General features: G+C 43.1%; 1 protein-coding gene and 1 pseudogene across 2 annotated transcripts; both read right to left on the bottom strand.

The window, feature by feature from the left end:
• Positions 1-1046: 1046 nt before the first annotated feature.
• LOC127307715 (probable serine/threonine-protein kinase BSK3) lies at positions 1047-7528 on the bottom strand. Of its 2 annotated transcripts, XM_051338476.1 has the most exons (6): positions 6914-7528; positions 6270-6434; positions 4991-5142; positions 2614-2762; positions 2327-2478; positions 1047-1400 (listed from the first exon to the last, which is right to left on the bottom strand). In XM_051338476.1, the coding sequence occupies exons 3-6, from the start codon at positions 5040-5042 to the stop codon at positions 1292-1294; spliced, it is 462 nt and encodes a 153-aa protein (XP_051194436.1). In that variant the 5' UTR covers positions 5043-5142; positions 6270-6434; positions 6914-7528; the 3' UTR covers positions 1047-1291. The 2 variants fall into 2 exon arrangements, with proteins under 2 accessions (XP_051194436.1, XP_051194437.1); XM_051338477.1 differs by lacking the exons at positions 6270-6434; positions 6914-7528 and having other exon boundaries at positions 4991-6263.
• On the bottom strand, positions 6372-11748 carry LOC127310413 (L-type lectin-domain containing receptor kinase S.7-like; annotated as a pseudogene).
• Between the last annotated feature and the right edge of the window lie 9669 nt (positions 11749-21417).

The following is a 21417-nucleotide window of genomic DNA, read 5'->3' as shown; positions in this document are numbered from 1 at the left end:
ATATTGGAAGAAAGGAGGTTTAGGTCCAACGGATTTCAGGAAATACAATGCCAAATCTTCTATGATAAAGTGCCGACCAAATAGTGATGTGCAGGTGGAGCACAGGAAAAAAAAGACACCATGCATGAAACCATAAGGGTGGTTCAAAATTAACATCAGTCTTGTACACCTCAATGTCACTATGGATGGATGGCCTTAGATACCCCACAGTTAAGACAAAAAGCTGAAATTCGCACAGTCCCGCTTTAAATATCAACTGGAAGCCAAAACTACTTCCAACAACATAATCCAAGTGAGGATGTTTGCAGGGGCATATTGGATATGTTATTTCACACGATGGGCTGGCTCAAAGCAAATTCAGTCAAATGTAGTTTAGTCAGAAGTTGACATTGTCAGAAGACAGGTAGAACTACAAACTGAATACATAATATAGTGTCTGTAGTTACGATGTTAGATATTTCTTTCTCAATATGGTCACCATGTTTAGAGATGTATTGTGATTCAGTGATACATATAAATGCCATTCAGAAATCGTTTAACACCACATACCTGCTCATGAATGATGATTCTAGCTTCAACGTGATGAGTTCGAGCCAATTTATGTTAGGTTCCATCCCCGTGCCGGACCTCTTCTTCTCTCTCATAACCGTAACGGAAACTTCTCATTTAGTGCCTCGTTTGCTTCCACCGTGCAAGATCTATGCATTGATGCATTGAACCCTTTTTCCCATCAAACCCGGTCAGAAGAGGCTTTTCTAGTCTTTTATCTGCCATCTGCTCAATGCATGCATGGTCGTCACTTACATAAGTCCATTTTTTAACTCACTTTTTTATGCCAGGGAACATATGCTGGAAAATATGTGCAACGGAGCCCTCCAAATGCTTATGCAGAAAATAGAAGTTATGATTCATTTACCAGAGAATCAAATGACGAACAGACTTGGATTGTTCTTATAGTCTCCACTATCCCTATCTCTTATCACAAATAGGAGAGAAGCAAAAAAAAATCGAATTTAGTAGCCACAAATAAATGAAAGGGGCCTGTCTGAATCACAAACCGTGCTCAGTTCATTCCCCGACGGTGCCATAAACCAAATCAGTGCCATAAAATTGCACATGCTCCACATTTATGAGAAAACCAATCAAGAACAACACTATATTCACTTCATCTATGCTCCACTAATCACTAACATTAGAGAAGCAAAGAAAAAAGCCCATCAAATTTAGCCGTGCCTACTCTGAAGGTGAAACGGTGCTCAGTTTATTTCTGTCCGGTGCATTGAATACAAGTTCAGAGAAGGCAAATCCATGGGATGCAGGTGTTGAGCCGCGAATACAGTTTCAGCATCCGCAAAAAAGTCCTGGAATATGAGATAAGCTTCACGGATCTTAGAACCACCCTGCACCATAGATTAAAATGATGATGTGCTACTGTTTCCAGAGACCAAAACAAATCACAAAAAGGAAGAAAGGTTTGAGAATCTGGGCTATGAGAATAGACATGTATCTTCGTTTTGAAATGGAACGATATTTAGTCAACGCTATATAGTGGAGTCCTTTTACACCAACAGAAGTTTTCTCTTTTTCATGTATATTATTTTAAATATGTATGTCCAGCCGAAACAAACAATTTCAACTAGACAAAAAATCAAAGAACTTGATATACACTATGAAAGGCGGTAGTAATATTTATTTATTGTATGGAGCTACACATATAAAAAAAAGGTGCATGTGTAACTTTCGAATGGTTCCAACCGCTCAAAGCAAAAGTATCTTTGTTCTTGAAGGAGTTTCCTCCGCACCATGCCTACTTTCAATATTTTTCTGGTGTGTGTGTAAAAAATATCATTGCCTTGTTCATCATATTTTCTGGTTCTTGATTCACATGATTTTCTTTATAATAGTACATTTAGAAGTTAGAGAAATGATCTACTATGCCATTAAGTTAGTACAATTGATAATTTGGATATTTTGAGAAGAAATGTCTACTCACATGTATACCATTGAATTAGTATTGTTACTAATTTGAATATTTTGGGAACTACGGAATTTGATATCCATAAAGAGCCACACGTATACATAGGAGGTGCGTGTGTAAGTACCAAAGCGTTTGAACCACACAAAACAAAAGTGCCAGATGGAGAACACCAAATTAAAACCGTTTCATTTAAATCATACATGGTCTCATAGGAAACTATTGCACAATTGAAACAAATGACAACTTTAAGAGAAACTGAATAGGCACATGCAAGGGAACCTGAGAGTAGTAAACAATGGCAACATATAGCATACACCAGGAGGTTCATCTTAAGTACAGATCAAATACCTCATTTGCAGTTCCCTCATCATCTCTAGCCAGTTGACTCTAGAATTCCACATATTGCAGTAAGGTCCTTTCTGGTGCAGAGGTGAAAGATGGATCGACCAAAAGGTAAATGCACCATCATGGGGTTTATCCATCAGATTGTAAGATGGAGACTGCAAAGCAAATGGGTATTATCAAAATATATTATCAAGATGAACCATCTTGATTACAAAACGTAAGGCCAGAAATAAAGGAATTGGAACATGCTTTAATGTGTACTGAAGATGTATGATAAGATATATATTCACCTTGACATCCTTCTGAACAGATACCAACGCAAGAACCAAAGTTCTTACATTAGGCCATTCTCGTCGTTCATAATGCAGGAAACTTGGAGCTAAACGCAGCAGTTCTGTTCCCTCCTCATTAGAAATTCGGCCCTCCAAACTTGAAGCTTCTGTACTTCCAAAAATAAATCAACTAGAAATAGAGTGAAGCAATAGCACGTAATCATATTTGGCAGCTTACTAGTACTCCAAACTTTGCACATGAAGAAATAGCCTGTTTGCTCGGCTTACTGATTTGGATACTTTGAAACAATCTGCTTAATTATGGATATTGCATACTTGGATATGATTTATAAAAAGAGCCACGCGTGTTAGGGAATGGTGCGTGAGCAAAAGGTGCAATGGTTCCAGGCGACGGCAACAAAGATTCTCAGATATCCAGTTGTCTTATGAACTTATAGCAGATAAATCACTCATTTTCATTGTCTGTTAGGCCATGGTCATATATAATTATCTATAGATCCTAGGATAAAAAACAGAACTATTGCCTGAAAGTGTATTTATTTTTAGAACTAATGTGTGCCGTTTTCTTTTTACAACGCCTAGGTGCAACAGCTGGTTCCTTTGATACTGGACCCTGCTGCTTGTTTCTAGTCGCCCTTTTGTTGTGGTTGTGACGGGCAGGAAGTTGTGAGCCGGTTTCTATTCCTACTCGAATAGTACAATTAGACTAGGATGGAGGGGCGCGGACAGCACCAGATCGAGGAGGCGCAAGGCGCTGGATCAACTCTTGTTCAGCGGACACAGGAGCCTCCTCCCCTTCTTTTCCACAGACTTGCAAAAGTAATGACTTGGCTACCTTTCCTAAAAAATCATCATCTTCATTCTGCACTTCTTGCCTTTCCTAAAAAATTAAGTACAAAATATACATCTTCCACCAAGATCAGTAGTAGTTAACATACTGAACGCTAGGTGTGTGTGCACATCACATAAGAAATGGTGCTTTCACAGACCGTATGCATGAACAAACGATGGAGCACCTCAAAACTGCAAACTTCTATTATTTGAAGATAGCTAATCACCTAACTCATGAACAAAGATAACTAATTAACTAGCTCAGTTTCATATAAAGCTCATCAGCAAGTCTCTCTCTCTTCCCTCATTTTGAGAAAACAAGTTGCCTGTCCATCTTCATTATGCCCCAATATTGACAGAGGTAGAAAATCAAATTAAAAATATCAATATGCGCCATGGAAAACAAAAGTGCCGCTCCAAAAAAAGAAACGGTGTTGTTAACAGGCAACATTAGAATGACAATTTTGTTTTTTCTCCAAATCAAAACATGAGAATGGAAGTACTTAGGTATCTGCGTACAATTTATAAAAAGAGCCAACCACCCAAACAAGAAGAGCCTGTTCATTGGCATGAATGGTGCTTGGCGCATATCTAATGGGTGCCCTCTTCAAAGTGAAGAGTAAACTGAGACAAAACTTCACACTTCATGCACCGATATTAACCAGTTAGCCCACTTACCACATGGTATGAAAAATAATTAATCCCATAGACTAAATTATTAGAGATGGAATTAGAGGGAAACAACACAGACAGTGCTCTCCGGCTACAAGAAAATGAAAGCGAGGAGGCGCAAGGCTCCTAGGGGCTGGGTCTACGCCCATGTAGTTTTGCACTTAGCTTCAGAAGATTCCTATCTTAAATTTTACCACGTAAAATAAGAATTTTATCACTTAAGAAATCAATATGAAGTGCACAGTTGGTGTGCCTGGTACAAAACTATAGCACATGCAAACCATGAGTAATAAGCTACCGTATATATTACAGATGTGAATTTTGTTTCAACATAAGAATTCTTAGTAAAATCTCATACGGTGCTTGTTTCAACAAAAAACAGTGCTTGTAACATTGCGCTAATTTTGTACTCGCTTGAGCAAATCTAAATGATTACTTTTGAAACTGTGCCAACACAAATTAAACAGTGCTGGTCCCCTTGTAGGAACATAAGCCTAGTGGGGATTATCTAGCAATTATTGACACTACCAGAATCCAAAGCAAAATAGATGGAAGAAAATGGCACATTAATCCGAGGAACTGCGAGAGAATGAAAGATAGTTACCAAGTGATGGAGGTTGGATTCGTTGACCACAGGCTTTAGGCTTTGTGGGTACTGGGCATACAACTTTTTGACTGCCATATATGTGGGAATAATTACCAAAACTTATAATGTGCCATATATGTTTTATGTGGGAATAGCCTTTATCAAAATCTAACAACACATGTACTCAGGTTACTGATTGGCCAATTACCTCTAACAATATACATGATTACTGAGTATGATTTATTTTGTTGAGGAACAAAGCCAGAAGCATGGAAAAGGTAAAACCTATTGAAGAAAAAGTTGAATGGATCCGGAGGATTGTCCACATAAGCCACATTGTCCATACTTCCCTCGCCTCCGATCCAAAAGACTGTTGTTGCTGGCTCTGTTTTCACTTGAGAACAATTATAATTTTTTTACTTTGTACATAAGAACTCCTGGAAACATAGACATAATCATTGGTCGTGTCTTTACTTTGAGTATCAGCACTCTCTTCAGCAATTAATACCAGACAAAGGCATATGGCCAGTCAGAAGTGACAAACATTCTATAAGAGTTAACTATTAAATTGGTCATATTCCGCACATCTATGATTAGATGCACAAATGTGACTCTCCAAAATCACATGTGCCAACCCATACAAGAACATATTTTCTCCCTACTAAATTAGGACTTGGCCTCAGACAAAATAATCATACAAGCAGTAATAAGTATATATACTCTCGACATGGTTGGTAGTCCTACAAATAACATTGATTTATATTCAGATTAAATGACCTAAATAAGATTATATGTACCCATTACTTTTAGGTTAATATCCCTCCAATAACGCATTCAGACTAAACGTCCACCACTGCTAACTAAATCGATTGTTCATACCGACTGTGAGTGAGAAGTAATTAAACTAAGGAAGAATTTAAAAATAAAAACAGAAGGGAGAGGCTAGCTGCTATCATAAATGTTTTTCAGTCAATAGCCAATTAAGGTCTCATCTGCTAGTATTCCCTTCTAGCTAGAATAATATTTGTCCACATGTATTAGTTTTCACTATTCTTAATAAAAATATAAAAACCATGATGCAAAATATTCAACAAAAATCATTTTCGGCATGAGTGCCTGTGTGTTTGACAAATGGTTCTAGGCATAGATTAAAAGGGTGCATGTGTGTTTTACAAATGGTTCTAGGCATAGATTAAAAGGGTGCATGTGTGTTTTACAAATGGTTCTAGGCATAGATTAAAACGGTGCTTATGTGTTTGACATGAGTGCCTGTGTGAGAATGGCTTGTTATCTCTAAATATACAGGCACCGTTTTTTATCTGCAATAAAACTCCGATTTACTGTGACAAAAATGACATTAGCTGTGCCGCACCTAAGGATGGCAATTTTACCAACGGGTAAGGAAAATAAAAGATCAAAAAAGGGTGCCACGCTTGTTAAGGAAAGGTGCGTGTGCCAATACATCAACGGTTCTAGGCGAGAAGACAAATGGTTCTAGTTCAATTTTGAATAGTTTTGGTATTTGAGCACATATTCATTTGAGTAGAAAACACAAGAAGCTTACCTAATTAATTTTTCTACTTGCTTGCTTTACAAGAGTCCAGGACCCTATTGCAAAACATTCGGTGCACAAGGATAAGACCATGAAGAATCGCACACGTTTCAGCTATAGCAGCATCATATACTTGACCATTGAATTGATTTGCCACCACAGCCAAGAATCCGCGACCTGAGTGCAAATATAAATATCAAAACAATAAGAGAAAAGAACAATAGAATTCAGGTTCAGTACAAAGGGGAATACTGGGCATATACTGTATATTCAGGCTACCTAAGTGCCATCTGGACAAATCTCTAGTTTATCTGTGTCCAAGGCTGCAGAAGTTATCAACTTATCTAAAAACTATATGTGAAAGGCAACAGCAAATAAACAAGCTGCGAACAGTTTTAAGATATATACTCACTCTGTTCACTATTTGCTGCAGAAACTGCGAATGCGGTTCAACAAATAATTAGATGGATCAATAGAAAGTCAATGACAAAAATAGAAAAGGAACAGTGAAGTATGGACATCCAAGTGCAGCCTAAGTTGCATAACATTATAACATTTTAAACTATGCTGACAATTCAAAACAATAATCAGTCCATTACAAGTACTATGCAGCTAATACTTTATCCTTTAAGCAACGGTTAGGTCCAGCTCAGTACCTTGTAGATTAGGTGATGGTGGTGGTGATTTGTTGGGAGCGGCAGTGCGCTCTTAAACGACGCCTGGTCCGTGGGCGCTGGCGATTGAATTGGGGAAGCCGACGAGTGTGAGGAGTTGGGGATCCGAAGGTGCGAACGGTCCAGCTCTCGACGACGTGAAGCGCGGCGCCTTCGCCATTGGACGCGGAGAACCCCGCGTACATGTACGCGAGGAGGAGGCCGGAGAGGTCGACGTCGACGGAGAGCGCGGCCTTGTCGTGTCGACGGGACGACGAGTACGAGAGACAAGCGCAGAGGCGGCGGCGCGGCGCGCGGTACTCAATCCAGGCGGTGATGGGCAACGCCGGCCTTGAGGTCCACGCCCGGGCTCGCGGACGCGATGGAGAAGATGGAGCCCGTGTCGAGCGCGACGAGGTTGCCATCAGGGTCTCGCAGCGCCACGTCGCGGTGCGTGTCGAGCTCAACGGCGATGGTGGACACGTCGGCGAGCTCGCCGTCGTCGGAGGCGAGGTGGACGGGTAGAGGCCTAGGAACCCGTTGGAGGCCCCGAGGAAGGTGCACGAAGAGGTGAGGATGAACGCGAGGCCGTCGCCGTAGGATGGAGACGGCGCGATGCGGAAGGTGAACCGGGTGGAGAAGAAGGCCTGCGCCGGGGCGACGCGCGGGGCGGGCGGCGGGAGGAGGAGGAAGCGGACGGGCTCCGAGAAGAGGGCGCGGCCGGCGCCGATTGCGTCGCTGGACTTGGTGGTGAGCGCGGTGGCGACCTAGATGCCCCAGTGGGTCATGGCTTTCCAAGGAAGGAGCAGTCGTGGTCTCTGGGATCTGTTGACCATATCCAAACTACAGGCTCGCCACAAACTGAGTGAAACGGGAGAAACGGAATCCACGGAAAATAACGTAGTGGCTGGAACCTTTGCAGAATCAATGGCACTTAATGGGTCGAAAAACGAGGCTGTAACACATTTTTACTCGGGTAGAGAGCTACTAGGGGACAGGTCTAGTTCTATAAAGTTGGCAGGGTATGGACCCAATCCATCCCAAAGAGGAAATACCTAAAGCCACAACTAAACATAAGAAACATATGTTGGAGGGGGTGGCACATGGCACAAAAACGAATCTCAAAGCAAACTCAGCAGTGGTGATTGCCACCTCTCTCTCTCTCTCTCTCTCTCTCTCTCTCTTTATATATATATATATATATATATATATATATATATATATATATATATATACTAGCAAAAGTGCCCGTGCGTTGCACTGGGATAAGCTAAAACTCAATCGCTTCAGTGAACCGAACACTTCTCCTCCATGCCACCATGGAGGAAGGTGCTCATGTTTTCTCATATTCATAGCGAACATAGTTAATTCTAAGAAGGTGGGCTTGTAAGGTCCTTGCTGCACCGACTTGTAAAGCCACAGTTGCGTGGGCGCTTGTCACATTTTTCGGTGAAAATTAAAGACAAGAGTACTTTTTTAGGTACTAAAGTACTTTTTCAATTTCATGTTTTTGTATATATTTAAAATAGTTTTCTTCGAAAATACTTAACGAAAAATGACGAAGAACAAAGTCTACATGTATTTGTTGGGATTGCTCCATTGCGATAGTGTGTGTAAAGAACAAGAAACAGGTCCCATACGTGTGATGGAAAATAAAAAAGATACGCATGTGATGGTGTGCTGCTAACATACAAATCCTTGGTTGTGCGTTATTACATAAACTGAAGAAAAAAAAAATCACCTCTTGGTCATCGTCTTCGATGTTGCTCACATTTTAATTCTAAGAGCTCATCGTTGCATCGGTTTATAATACTGCAGACTTGTAATAATGGTAGACGACACCCTTATATAAATTTCATGAAGTGTCCCGTTTTGATGCAGGTGCTTGGAACTTTCAAGGCGGACACACCTCCTCCTCCTTTCTTAATCTTTAATTATGCATCCCTCAGTTTGATGTCATCACCAATCCCATTTCTCAACCGTTCATTTAGCTCACAACATATACACTTAGTAGGCAACGTTATCTTAGAGCGGTGCGGCTGTTTGATGATTTCGTGCTCTGTTTGCTGATACTCAGGTAACTTGCCAATGTATATAAACCGGTGACGCTAGATGTAAGGCGGCAGTATGGGACTAAACCTGATTTTCGTGATTGTACGTAGCTGAACTGCTGAACGTGCGTTGGACTTTACCAGGTCCATGGGTCCGTTTTTAATTTAGTGGCCATGTAACAATTTAGCCATTCTAATTTTCTTTGGGCCAAATTTTAGGCCTGCACAGGGACAACCTCTGACTCTGAGCCCACGTGTTACCCGCGATCCCTATTCTCCGCCTAACGCGGGAGCGAGCGCTCGCTCCGCTCAGAGCGGGATAGAATTGGGCCGGCCCATTAGCGAGGGAATTGGTTTACTTTCGTTTTTTTCTTCAGTTTTGTCATTTTCTACTGGTTTTTCATTTGGTTCTGCTGGTTTTTTCTCTCAGTTTTTGGTTTTGCCGATTGGTTTTTCTGAACTTTCTAAAATTTGAACTTTTTTGAATTTGAACGTTTTTTAAGTTTGAACATTTTTAGATTTGAACTTTTTAAATTTGAACAATTTTTAAGTTTGAACAATTTTTATTTTAAACATTTTTAGATATGAACATTTTTCGCGTTTGAACGATTTTCAGATTTTGAATTTTGAAAAATGTTCGGGTTTGAAAATTGTTCTATTTTTAAACTGTTTGATTTTATGAAAATTGCTTAGATTTTAAAAAATGTTTGTTAAATTGAAAATCGTACAAATTTGAATATTTGCTAAAGCCGAACAAATTTTAAATATGAACAATTTCAAAATATGAACAAATTTCAAATTTAAACATTTTTGAAATCTGAACATATTTTGTATCTGAACTATTTCAAAATATGTACAAATTTTCAATTGAACATTTTGTATATCTGAACAAATTTTAAATATGAACAAGTTCCAGATCTGGACAAAAAATTTAAATTTGAACATTTTTCAAAGCCGAACAAAAAATTATATATAAAGATTTCAAAATCTGAACGAATTTCTCTTTGAACAATTTTTAGATCTAAAGAATTTAAATTTGAATAGTTTTCACATATAAACATTTATTCTCTCTCAAAAAAAAAACATTTATTCAAACATATAAGAGAAAGAAAGAAAAACATACAAAAAGGAAATTAACCAAATCTTACGTACCGCGATCGTCGCTTGAGGCGATGTATAGGAGCTCCCCGTGTTACCTGTACAACCTGGCTGGGACCCACCATCTTTCTCCATCCATTGCAAATTGCAATCCGCTCGGATACTATCGTCTTCTTTCCCAAATTTTATTCGTCAATTGGGGATCAGGCACGAGTTATCTCTTGCTTCGAGCACCAGGCACCAGCTCCTGTTTTGGTACAGCGCCGCTCCACACCTCCTCCATGTGCGTTGACCAGCACCGGAGCAGCTCCACACGCACGACTCCGTTCTCCCGTAAATTCCCTTTCAGCACCCCCTTCTTCTCTGGACCATGAAATCCCGCGGCGTGCTTGCTGTGGCCCGTTCCTTTCCTCTCTATGCCTGCTTGCCGCTCCTCCCCAAATTTCTGCTGTCGACGCGAGCAGTTAATCCTCCAACGAGCTCCTAATTGGTTTTTAATTTGGGCGCGCGCGTCGCTGCCCCCTCCACGGCTGCGCGCCAGGCGTGCTCGGCGGCCCCCTCCACGGCTGCGCGCCAGGCGTGCTTGGCGGCTGGGCGCCGAGTGCGATCGGGCCGAAGAAGGGAGCTTGAGCAGGCGGCTAGCTGGGCGCTGTGGTGGTGATTGGCTACGGGTCCAGGAGCGAGCTGTGCAGCAGACGAGCGGAGGCGCTGGGCGCCTGGGCGGGGTAGGCCGAGGCAAGCGGCGGTGTTGACCAAGACTGGGGCGTTAAAACGAACCGGTACCACGCTGGCATTTTGGTGTATTATGGGATTTGGAGTGAGGGCAAAACGGTCCAAAAAAGCGTTGACGAAAATTTTAGCAGAAACCAACGGACCAAACCACGGAAACGCTAGCTCCTTTATTATTAGGTATAGGTATAGATATATATAGGAAAACTCTATTAGAACCCTGATGTGCTTCGGTGCGGCTCGATTGGCCCAGCCAACCATCCGTGCTCACAGTAAGAAAAATACACCGCGATGTAATATTTTTGGGCGAGTAGTTCTTTTTTTATCGTGGGAGATCCAATTGTTTACTCCCCACTCAACTCAGTCCAGAAACCGCCCCCGCACGCCTCTCCTAGCTCGACCGGCGACCTCTGGTTCCCGCCGCCGCCGCGGAGATCCGGGCGACTCTGCACCTTTTCCTCATACTGTACGGCAATCCGAGCTCCCCTAGTCCACTTCCTTCATCTTCCTCGCTGGCTGTCTTGAATTCCAGTCAGCCTGCGCGGCATGCCCCGTGGGGAGCTGCGCGCGGGGCACTTCCCAGTAGACGACGGAGTGACGGACGCATCCACGAGCTCGAGCGGAGTTTCCATGGCGAGTCCATCATCTACGGGCTTCCTCTCCACCATCATCGACGTCGGTGAGGCATTTCTTTCCAACCGCTGCCCCTGGTAGATCGTGGGGAAAATTTTGCTGTGATTGCCGCGTACCAGGCGACGAGAGCGGTGGGTGAACGGCCGGTGGCGAGTGGCGGGTGTGCTCTGCGCGCTCTGGTTCTCCTCGTATCCGTCGTGGCTGGCTGGTAGAATCGCTGGCGCCGTGGTCGGCCGGCTGAGTCGTTAGCATACCGAGCGGCCTTTGGCGGAGGGAGGTGGGGTTGCGGTCGACGCTGCAGGCAGCATCGATGGGCCGAATGTGCATCTTAGTCGGACAGTGCGCCATTGAATTAAGTACTCAGCTTACCTCTATGGGTATTTGATCTTCAAATTTACTTACATCACATGCCAAGCTACTGACAACGACTGCTCATGCCGTTCCATTGCTCTGTTGTGCATTGCTTTAACTGCAGGATTCATGCCTCGCTACAAATTATTTGTTTTGCCTGACGAGTATTGTTTGTTGTTTGAACATGCGTGAAGGGTAGATTAGTTCAGGTGTTTATGCATTCTTTGTCGAACAGAGATTTGCATTTAGCAATTCATCATGGAAGTGAGGATTAGAGCAGGGAAGATGAATCTGTTATCAGTTAATCGCTAGCTTATCTGGCATCACTAGTACTCTAGTAGTAGCTCAATTTGACGTAAGTGAGTTATAAGTTCTTTCAGTGCCTTGCCTATTACTCGTGGAAGATCACTTTCAATACAAAAATATCTATTTGCCGCTACGCAAAGCTAGGCTAATTAATGTTTCTGCATTAAACACCAAGCCTTGACATCTTTTAGGTATTCTCCACACATCCGTAGGAGCTCTTGCATGCATTTGTAATGTTACACAGATTAGGGATGGTCTAGATAACACCCACCCATTTATGATGTTACATAGTTAAATAGATTAGGGGTGGATTGTCCACATACTTTTGTACTTACAGGTTAGTACATCAACGATAAGCACACATGGCCTGGGTCCCCTTCCAAGTAGTTATAGATAAATGAAAAACTTGCACAAGCTGCTCAGGAATAACTCCATAACCTGTCGTAAGATAATTTGAGACGCACTCAAGCAATCAGTTCTGATGTTAAGTGGCTTAGGTGGTACTATGACATAGTTAACCTCAGTTGCTTTCATTTGTCAATAGTAACCTCATGCAAATTTCCTATATCAGGTGCTGATAGTAACAGTATCATGCAGTAGCAATATATAGATATAGTGATGGCATCAGAGGACAGCTGAGATCAATTTACATCTATCTGTGAATGGTCCACTTTTGAATTCGACAATTCTGTTTTCTTGCCTGCTCTGTATGTTCTGCTTGGCGATATTTTCTGTTTAAGCTAATTACATGGAGTAGTTATGTGGCCCTTGCGCCTCTGGTTTGCTAGCTGACAATAGTTCTAATCATGGTCTGCATTAGTTGCTCCCAAAATATAATAGTTGCATCAACCATTTATTACTGAAATGGAATACCACATTGTTGAAACAAACATATGTTGTTAATTTTCTCTGATTGCTCAACCATACAGACAAATAGCTAGGGTCATGCTTTCTAGATTGTACATATCACGTATATTGCCATATGGTCATCTGACCTGATTTATGGATTAGATCTACCGAGCTAATGGTATTATGCATCACTCCTGGACTTAACCGGGTCTATTTTGTCAGCTGTAACATCTGATATATTTTATTACAAGGCTTAACCTGCTGATTTCCTTCTTTCTGTGAGCTTGTTGGTCACTGTTAGCAGTTTGCAGAACCGTAATTATTGTTTGGGCTATCAGAGCTGCGCCGTAATTTTGTTTGTGATTTTAATCATCCCAACCGTGGAGAGAGGTAGCTTTTTGAGATGTAATTTCCAAGAAAAATATTATCTTGTAGCTGCGTCGGTGTGCTCCCTTGCTGATTTCGGTGGTACGCAACAGGTGATTGACATTGGCTGCTTCTTTATTTTCTTCTGGTACTCTTCAGTACCGCCCCATTTCTACCAATTTGGATGATTAAGTGCTGGTCTCCATTGTGCAACATTTTTGGTTCACAATTGAGTTGGGTATCCTATTATATCGTCAGGTTGATATCTCCTCGGTGCAGTGTTTAATTCCAGCAAGCGATGAGAGATCCAACCTGTCTGTGAGGACAGAGTTTTTTCTTATCTAACATTAAAAAACATTTTTATTCACATTTGCCAATTATGTCGTTTGCAACTCTTCCATAGAAATAGTTAAACATGGATTAATCATAAACATTGCCAGCATTGCTTATCTATAATTCATATTATAACGTGTGGGTAAATTGGTGACTGCTTGGTGACATCGATTCTGATGGTCCTTGTTGGAATGGTGTTTGCTCTCCTAATCTCGTAATTGTCATAGCTAAAATGCCAAGTATTTTGCAGACCATTTGGTGCAGCTTGAAACTGTACAAATCTCCTATGTTTATCATTTTAGTTGAGAGACATTTCATGTAATGTAGGTTACTTCAGACTGCATTATGTAGTTCGTCGTAGTTGTAGTACTTATTTTCTGCTAGCAACCGCCCACGCGAATTAGTATTGCAGTTTATTTTACCATTGCATATAGCACATTACAGATGCTACATATAACATACACGTAGAGATTAAGAGATGCATGAAAGCTCTAATAAGGGATGAAAGCTCTCTTGTGTTCAATATTCCAGTTTTACTCGCCATAATTTTTGTTGCTGTAACAAATAAAGCTCAAGATAAGTATTTATGCATAATAATTTCTTAGTTGTTGGCTGCAATGGTATCTCCAATCTACTGCCAGTGGGCATGCTAGGTTCTATGTGAATGTACCAAATCAAAATAAGAATTGGTATTATGATTTATGAAATCCGCGTGGGCGGTTGCAGCAGCAGGCTAGCAGTAGCTGCAATCTCGGCATCTCTCAGCGTCTCTTGCAAAGAAGCTGCAACCTTCTCTGCTCCCTTGTAGTAATTTTATTATGCTATTTGTCCGTTTCTTTTTTTGTCATTTGTGCAATAGATCAGCAGCTGGGAATACATGTTGTTCTATCTAGTATAGCTTCTCATATGTCTCCCCTTGGTTTTACATCCTTATTTTCTAATATGCTTATCTCTTCATGTAGTCCCTTTGCTACATACCATTACGAGTTACTTTTGGCAAAATATCACCACCGAAAAAAAATTAGTTATATACAATGGATTTGTAACATTAGAAAGATGGTCAACACGGATACTGATATACAAGGGTATGCGCCATATCTTCATTCTTCAAGACTGAGCTGATCTTTGGTAGGCTCTGCAATTTCTCATATGTCGGGATAAATAAGATTTCATTAATTCAGATATTACTACTATATCTATGGTCTTCATGAACTGATCAACAATTTATAACATGTTTGGGAGGCCTGGGAAATCTGGAGATTGTTTTACAGGAGAAGGATGACAAACTAGTATAATTATCTTCTTGTTGATCTCGATGCTACCCTGACTATGATGATGTGCAACCAGTTGTGGGTCCTTTCACGGTGGGCAGAGCATGCTGGTGGGCCTGGTGGCCTTCGACTTAAGGTACAGTAGCTGCCCACTCTTTTCTTATAACCTGGTAAATGTACTGTATGGTGTACAATGCTTTCTGTTTTATTTAGCTTGTCAAATTGACTGGAAATTGAGTGGATGCTAGATGGGGCATTGGGGGTAAAACTTGTAGTATACATGTTGCAGAGCATCAATCAGTTCACCTTGGTTAAGCATGTTATCCAACTTTCTTCAGATTTTGAACACCTATTTGAATTGGGTATGCATTTTGGATCATTTTTTCTTCATGCAGTAATTGAGTGATAATTTGCAGTTTACATCGCTGTAAACTTAATTGCTGCGGCATAATAAAAGATTTCTTTGGACCACTCATTTTCTAGCATGTGAGGTCCAGTTTTACGTGTAAAATTAAAATAAAGGAAACACACTGTGCCTGATAGTATATGGCAGGGCTTGAGGATTAGTTTAGGAACTAGTTCTATTTCTCAGCAGTGCATAATGAATAGCATAACTCACAGCATCTCTCTCAACTTGATTATTGGGTTTTGATTCTGCCTCTTCTGTAAACTTCGCAGCACAGACTGCATAGTATTCTTACATGGTGCAATCTTATGTTTCGTAGTTTTACCCTTCGTATTTGATCCACTGTATACTTCGTATCTTCCCCTCTGTTGAGCATAAAATGAGTTCCATTTTGTGCAGCTGCATCCGCTGATATGAAGGAAGTCGTTCGTGGGCAACTGGGCAAGTGATACGAAGTTAACATCGTCTGACATTATATAGTTTCTTTTGTCCAGGTCTAACACGGCTCATGCATTAGCAATTTATCACTGATTTGGATTGTGTATACAGTAGCCTTCATATGTAATTACTTGCTAAACACATATATTATGTGTATTATGTTCATACTATTATCTATCGGAGTTCTTAAGTTTCATGACTTTGAATGCACGGCAGTTAATGGGGTCTTGATTTTATGGCGTATTCGGTTCTACCGTGATTTTGCCGGCACATTAAACCTTCTTACAACATGATTTTCGAATGAATGCGTAATCAATCAGGCCGTCAATTCTTGCAACCAAATCTATCTCGTTCCACTTCAGAATATGCCATCAAAAAGATTACGCTGGTCTGGCTGAATGTCTCACGCCGTTTCTTACCACATTTTCTTACGTCACATGCACATAAGTTCCTAACTTTTGAAGTAACTTGTCTCAGCTAAATTACGTGGCATGCATACGAAGCGCACGTGTTGCTTGCTGATCGATTGGGTGCAGGAATCTTATGTCGCATACCACATTTCCTACGACGCCTGGTGAGTGCGGCCGGCCGGGCTGTTGCGCGTGAGCCGGTGGCTCCGCACGGGATCGCTCGAGCGGCTGGTTCGTAGGCCGACCCGGGTGCAGAATAATATTCTGCCCCCAGGGAGTCAAATAGCGCATCCCTATATATATATAATATGTTGATGATTGTAGTGACTACTATTAAGATATGTTCAATGTCATCTTCCTATGTGTATCTATATCCAGTACTAGCTTTGCAACTGGTAGGTTTTCGCCAGACATTTTGACTTGTTTGGTACTTAACCTGACTAGGTTTCTGTTTTGTTTGTCTAACCGTTCTGATATCTAATTTTGTTCTGAAGGTTCTGCATATGCCCTATGCATGTCTCTGTGTGAAAGAAAATGCAGTCACGAAGTTTGAACCATCCTCTGTTGGTGGAAGTCAAAAACCCAGAGTGCTATACTTTCTTGAGTCCTGGACTTGTAAAAGACACTCCTGCTGCGTGTATCAGCCTGTATCAGCAAGACAAGTGGAGTTTTTGGGTGTGCAACCGGACTAAGTTCCAGACAAGCGGTAGCGTTCAAGTGAGTCTGTTTGTCTGGTGTAACTGAATTAGCTGTAAGACCGTTAATTTGGTCATTGCGTTTGGTTTAATTGTTTGCAGTATGCTGTAATTGAGGCTAATGACTAACTAGACTATGATGGTGAATGATATATTGATACTTTTTTTTTTGATGTTCAGGCTTGCTGCGAAGCTGGTTGGTGTAATCATTTTGAGGCGAAACAGTTGTAGTTCCTAATGCATATAGCTATAGTTTTTGCCAACTGTACAAAAAAAAAAACTCTTGTTCTGTGTGTTCATGAATCAGTGTTTGTATGCAGCTTCTACCAGACGCATGCTGGTGCAAAAATTCAGAGAGATTGCAACATGTCTGTTCATGAATTGGTCCAATGCGGTAGGACAAATGTCAATTGTGTATTGTGGTTTGTTGCAGGAGTGCTTGACCGGGTGTGAACTCTTTTTCAGATGTGCAATGTAATCTCTCCATCTTTTTAAGAAAGTACCATTAATAAAAACGAGAACTGAATAAATATTCTTAAAAGACTACTCAATGGCCAGCGGAGCTGAACCTGGGATGGCCATTCACTTTAACGTGCTACCAATGTTTCTGTGCACATTTTCGAATCACCAGTTCACCAAGCCAGAGAGATGACTGCGATCAAACATGGAATGGGTATCGGTAAAACGATGATACTTGCAAAGTTTTATCTAAACCTTTGTTCACAAGGGAAAAAAAGGTGTTGTTATTAGTCCCAGTACACAAGCACAAACAAACAAACAAAAAAGTGGAAAATACCACGTTTCATCCGGAGTAGGGGTGCGCAAAAATAATACCTTCGGGGAACTGTCCAAACCGGCCAGTGAGGGCTAGTTCATTTCCTTTTAGAAATCAAAATTCCTTTTCAGTCTGGTAAAAAAATTAAACTAAGCTAAAACCGGTAAAACCGTAAAATCAATTCTGATCACGCTTAATTCGGAGTATCGCACCTCTCACTACCTCCTCATTCTCAGAACGACGCGCATCCTGAATGAGATGATGAAAACTGCAGGTCCCATTACCACCCGACATTATCTGCTTCGAAGTGCCAATGAATCCCAATGACAAAGATAGCGCCACCCCTTCCCAACCGCGACAACAGCCAGGGGGCGCCGATTCCTCCTCTGAGCCTGCGCGTCACAACAACGTATCGACACCGCCTACTCCTCCGGACCCCGCCACCACCACCAACAAGACGACTCCTCTTTCTCATCCTCCGGTCCTTGCCGCCACCAACATCGCGCCTCCCAGACCTACTTTTTTAAACATAAGGCTCGATGATCCCGACTTTGAATTAACAAAGCCATGAACCAGCCATGAGTACAACGAAAACGAAAACTGAAGAGAAACCAAAAAAGTAGGGTTACCAGCTAGAAATACAAGCACAAGGGTGATGCAAAGCTACAGCCTAAACCAAGAAAAGACTGAGCAAAGCTCCAAACTACAAGATCTACAAGAGCGCCCTAGGATACAACTAAACATCGGTAGCTCGGCCTGAAACTTCAAGCAACGAGATACCACTCCGTGGAGCCGCACCAAATTGAAGCAACACATAGGGTCGCCTTGCAGAGGACCACCAACACCGAGAGAACTAGCTACTACGCTAGTGAGCAGACGAGCCTCCAGAGATCAAAGGGGGAAATTTCATGACAATGCCTTCAGGAAGTGGTACGGCGCTCACGAAAGTCGCTGTTGTCGGCACAAGGGAGATGTGCAGTGCTTTTGCGGAAGCTTCAACACCCACCCCAAGGAAAGCCCAAGTCTTTGCACCTGCCGGCCACCGACTGTTGAGAACCACCGATGTCCCCCGTGCCACAACACAAGCTCTGACAACCACCCTAGGCTCGACAACGGCCGCGCAAACCGGAGGCACACCGTTTATATGAAGCGGTGACAACAAGACTCAAGGCATCAAACAATAGGTTTTCCGAGGAGGACCTCGGAGAGAACGCAAATCAGCAGGACATCAGACAGTGCACCGGGGGAAGGCAACTAGCGGCAGACGTGTGTCATGCATGGCCACCCCTCCAACGAGGTGAACGGCGTCCGAAGACGTCGGCATCGCCGGCAATGACCGAAGCCTTGCGGTGCTTTCGCGGACACACCATTGTGCACGCTAGCGTCCATGCTAAACCCAACGAACTAAATAGTCGTGCAGGCGCAGCTCCGAGACGCGCCGTCCCCGCGGACGTCACAAACGGCCGAGGAATCATGTAGTCGGTGGCGACGTAACTCGTCACCATGCCAGTGAAGCACCATCCACACAGCCTAGTCTCTCTCAAGCGGATCAAACCTGAGAGAGGCAAACGAGATGTCCCAGCCACTGCAACAAACATCTGCTCCAGCGCATCTGGCCCATCCAACCCGTGGCTGCCCAGATGAGGCCCAGACCTAGGCCCGCTGGCCCAGATCTAGGCCCGCCGTCGCCACCCCTGGCCACGGCCGCCCCAGCTACTTGACGCCAACATCGCCGACCAGGCCGCTGAGCAGCGCCGACGTCCCACCAGGCTCCGCGGCACCCATCACCGGCCAGAGAAAGTGGAAACGCCGCCAGGGAAGGCCGCCCCGCGAGGCCATCACCAGGCGCGGGCCGAAGGACAGCCGCTGCCACCGGCCCCGCACTTGCTTTGCCCGGCGGCTCTCGCCGGCGGCAGCAACGGGGGAGGGGCTGGAGACGAGGCATGAGGCAGGGGAGGGAGAGGGCCCACAGACCTACTTAGAGCATCTCCAGCAGGCGCGCTATATCGCGGCGCGCTAAACCTCAGATTCTGCACGCTGTAAACCGTTGCCGCGCGCCGGAGAAATTTCTCCCCCGCCGGGTGCGCCATTTTGCAGCGCGCGTTGGCATGGTAAAATAGCACCTCCGCCGGACGCGCCATTTTGCAGCGCGCGGGCGCGGCGCAAACAACAAACACACACAAGTATGCATCCAACAAGATCAAACAATATATAAAAATTCACAAATAAATTGTACCATCCAAATACAATACATTGTTCACAACAATACTTCACACCAAATACAACACGTCCAACATACAACAATACAACATGGTTTTCAGACAATACAACACATAGTTTTCAAACAAATACAACAAATATGCAACTATTGTTGTCCATTCCAATTCCATCATTCTTCCATGAGATCTTTTTGAAGCTCATCATGTGTGTCGTTGCACCGAATGGCATGGTATGAGGCAATGAATCGGGCAATCCTATGTGCGGATCTCCTCACTTGCACGGGAACCCCCATCAAGTCGTAGTGGGTATGATCCACATCTTTTCCGCGATCATCCTCTATAATCATGTTGTGCATGATTACACACGCGGTCATGATATACCAAAGGCATTCTTGATCCCAAAATCTAGCCGGTCCTCTAACAATGGCAAATTGGGCTTGCAAAATCCCAAATGCTCTCTCTACATCTTTCCTAGCCACCGCTTGTGCATTGTGGAATTGGGTTTGCTTCTTACCTCTTGGTTGAATAATTGGCTTCACAAATGTTTGCCACCTTGGATATATGCCGTCGGCGAGGAAGTAGCCATAGTTGTACTTGTGGCCATTTGCTTCAAACTCCACCAATGGACCTTCCCGCATTGCAAGTCTTGTCATTAGTGGTGACCGTTGAAGAACATTGATGTCTTGCAATCCGGGCATTCCAAAGAAAGCATGACATATCCAAGTCTCTTGGTCGGCCACCGCTTCAAGTACTATGGTGGCATCCTTCTTGTAGCCTTTGAATTATCCATGCCATGCCGCTGGACAATTCTTCCAACTCCAATGCATACACTCAATGAAACCAAGCATACCGGGAAACCCCCGGTTGGCGTTGATCTCCAAAAGTCTTGCCGTGTCTTGAGCATTGGGGGCTCTCAAGTATGTGGAGCCAAAGACATTGACAATTGCAACGACAAAGCGCTTCACACACAAGATAGAAGTGCTCTCTCCCATGGTGACATAGGCATCCCAAATGGGCATGCCGAATATAGTACCCGGGGTTTGTTGAAGGCCCACTACCCGAAGAATAAGAAGATTCGGGAGCCCAAGATGCGTTTAAGGAAGAAATAGAGTTGTAATAGGAAGTGTTGTAATCTGGCGGGATGAGTTAGAAACCGTCCCGAACTCTGTAAACTTGTACAACACGAATCCTTCGACTCCACCTCCTATATAAAGGGGGAGTCGAGGGACGAAGAATGAATCGAATCATTGTCTGCAAACCCTAGTTTTCATAGTCGTCGAGTACTTTTCGGCTGAAACCTTCGAGATCTACTTGCCCTCTACTTCTAACTAAACCCTAGCCTACAATCCATAGGCATTGACAAGTTAATCCCTTGTCAATTGGCGCCGTCTGTGGGAATTAGAGGCGTAAGGAGCTGATCTCGATGGCACGCTCAAGATCTTCGACATCGTCAACCGCGAGCAACACAATGGATCGAGGTAAACAGATCGCTACTGGTCTTGTCGATTTTGTTCCTCACCCACCCTCCCGTTTGGATGCATATGCGTATCTGGCGGAGCCCATGGAGATGACGTTCG

Source organism: Lolium perenne, chromosome 6, assembly GCF_019359855.2.
Source record: "Lolium perenne isolate Kyuss_39 chromosome 6, Kyuss_2.0, whole genome shotgun sequence".
NCBI classification, from domain to species: Eukaryota; Viridiplantae; Streptophyta; class Magnoliopsida; order Poales; family Poaceae; genus Lolium; species Lolium perenne.
The sequence above is the reverse complement of the archived record's forward strand: the minus strand, read 5'-3'. Positions and strand labels throughout refer to the sequence as shown.

Coding starts and splice junctions, on each gene's coding strand:
- LOC127307715 (XM_051338476.1), bottom strand. CDS start 5,042: ATGTGGCTTATGTGGACAATCCTCCGGATCCATTCAACTTTTTCTTCA. Junction 2,763..4,990: donor TTCAACTTTTTCTTCAATAG/GTTTTACCTTTT, acceptor TTGGAAGTACAG/AAGCTTCAAGTTTGGAGGGC. Junction 2,479..2,613: donor CTGTTCAGAAGGATGTCAAG/GTGAATATATAT, acceptor TTTGCTTTGCAG/TCTCCATCTTACAATCTGAT.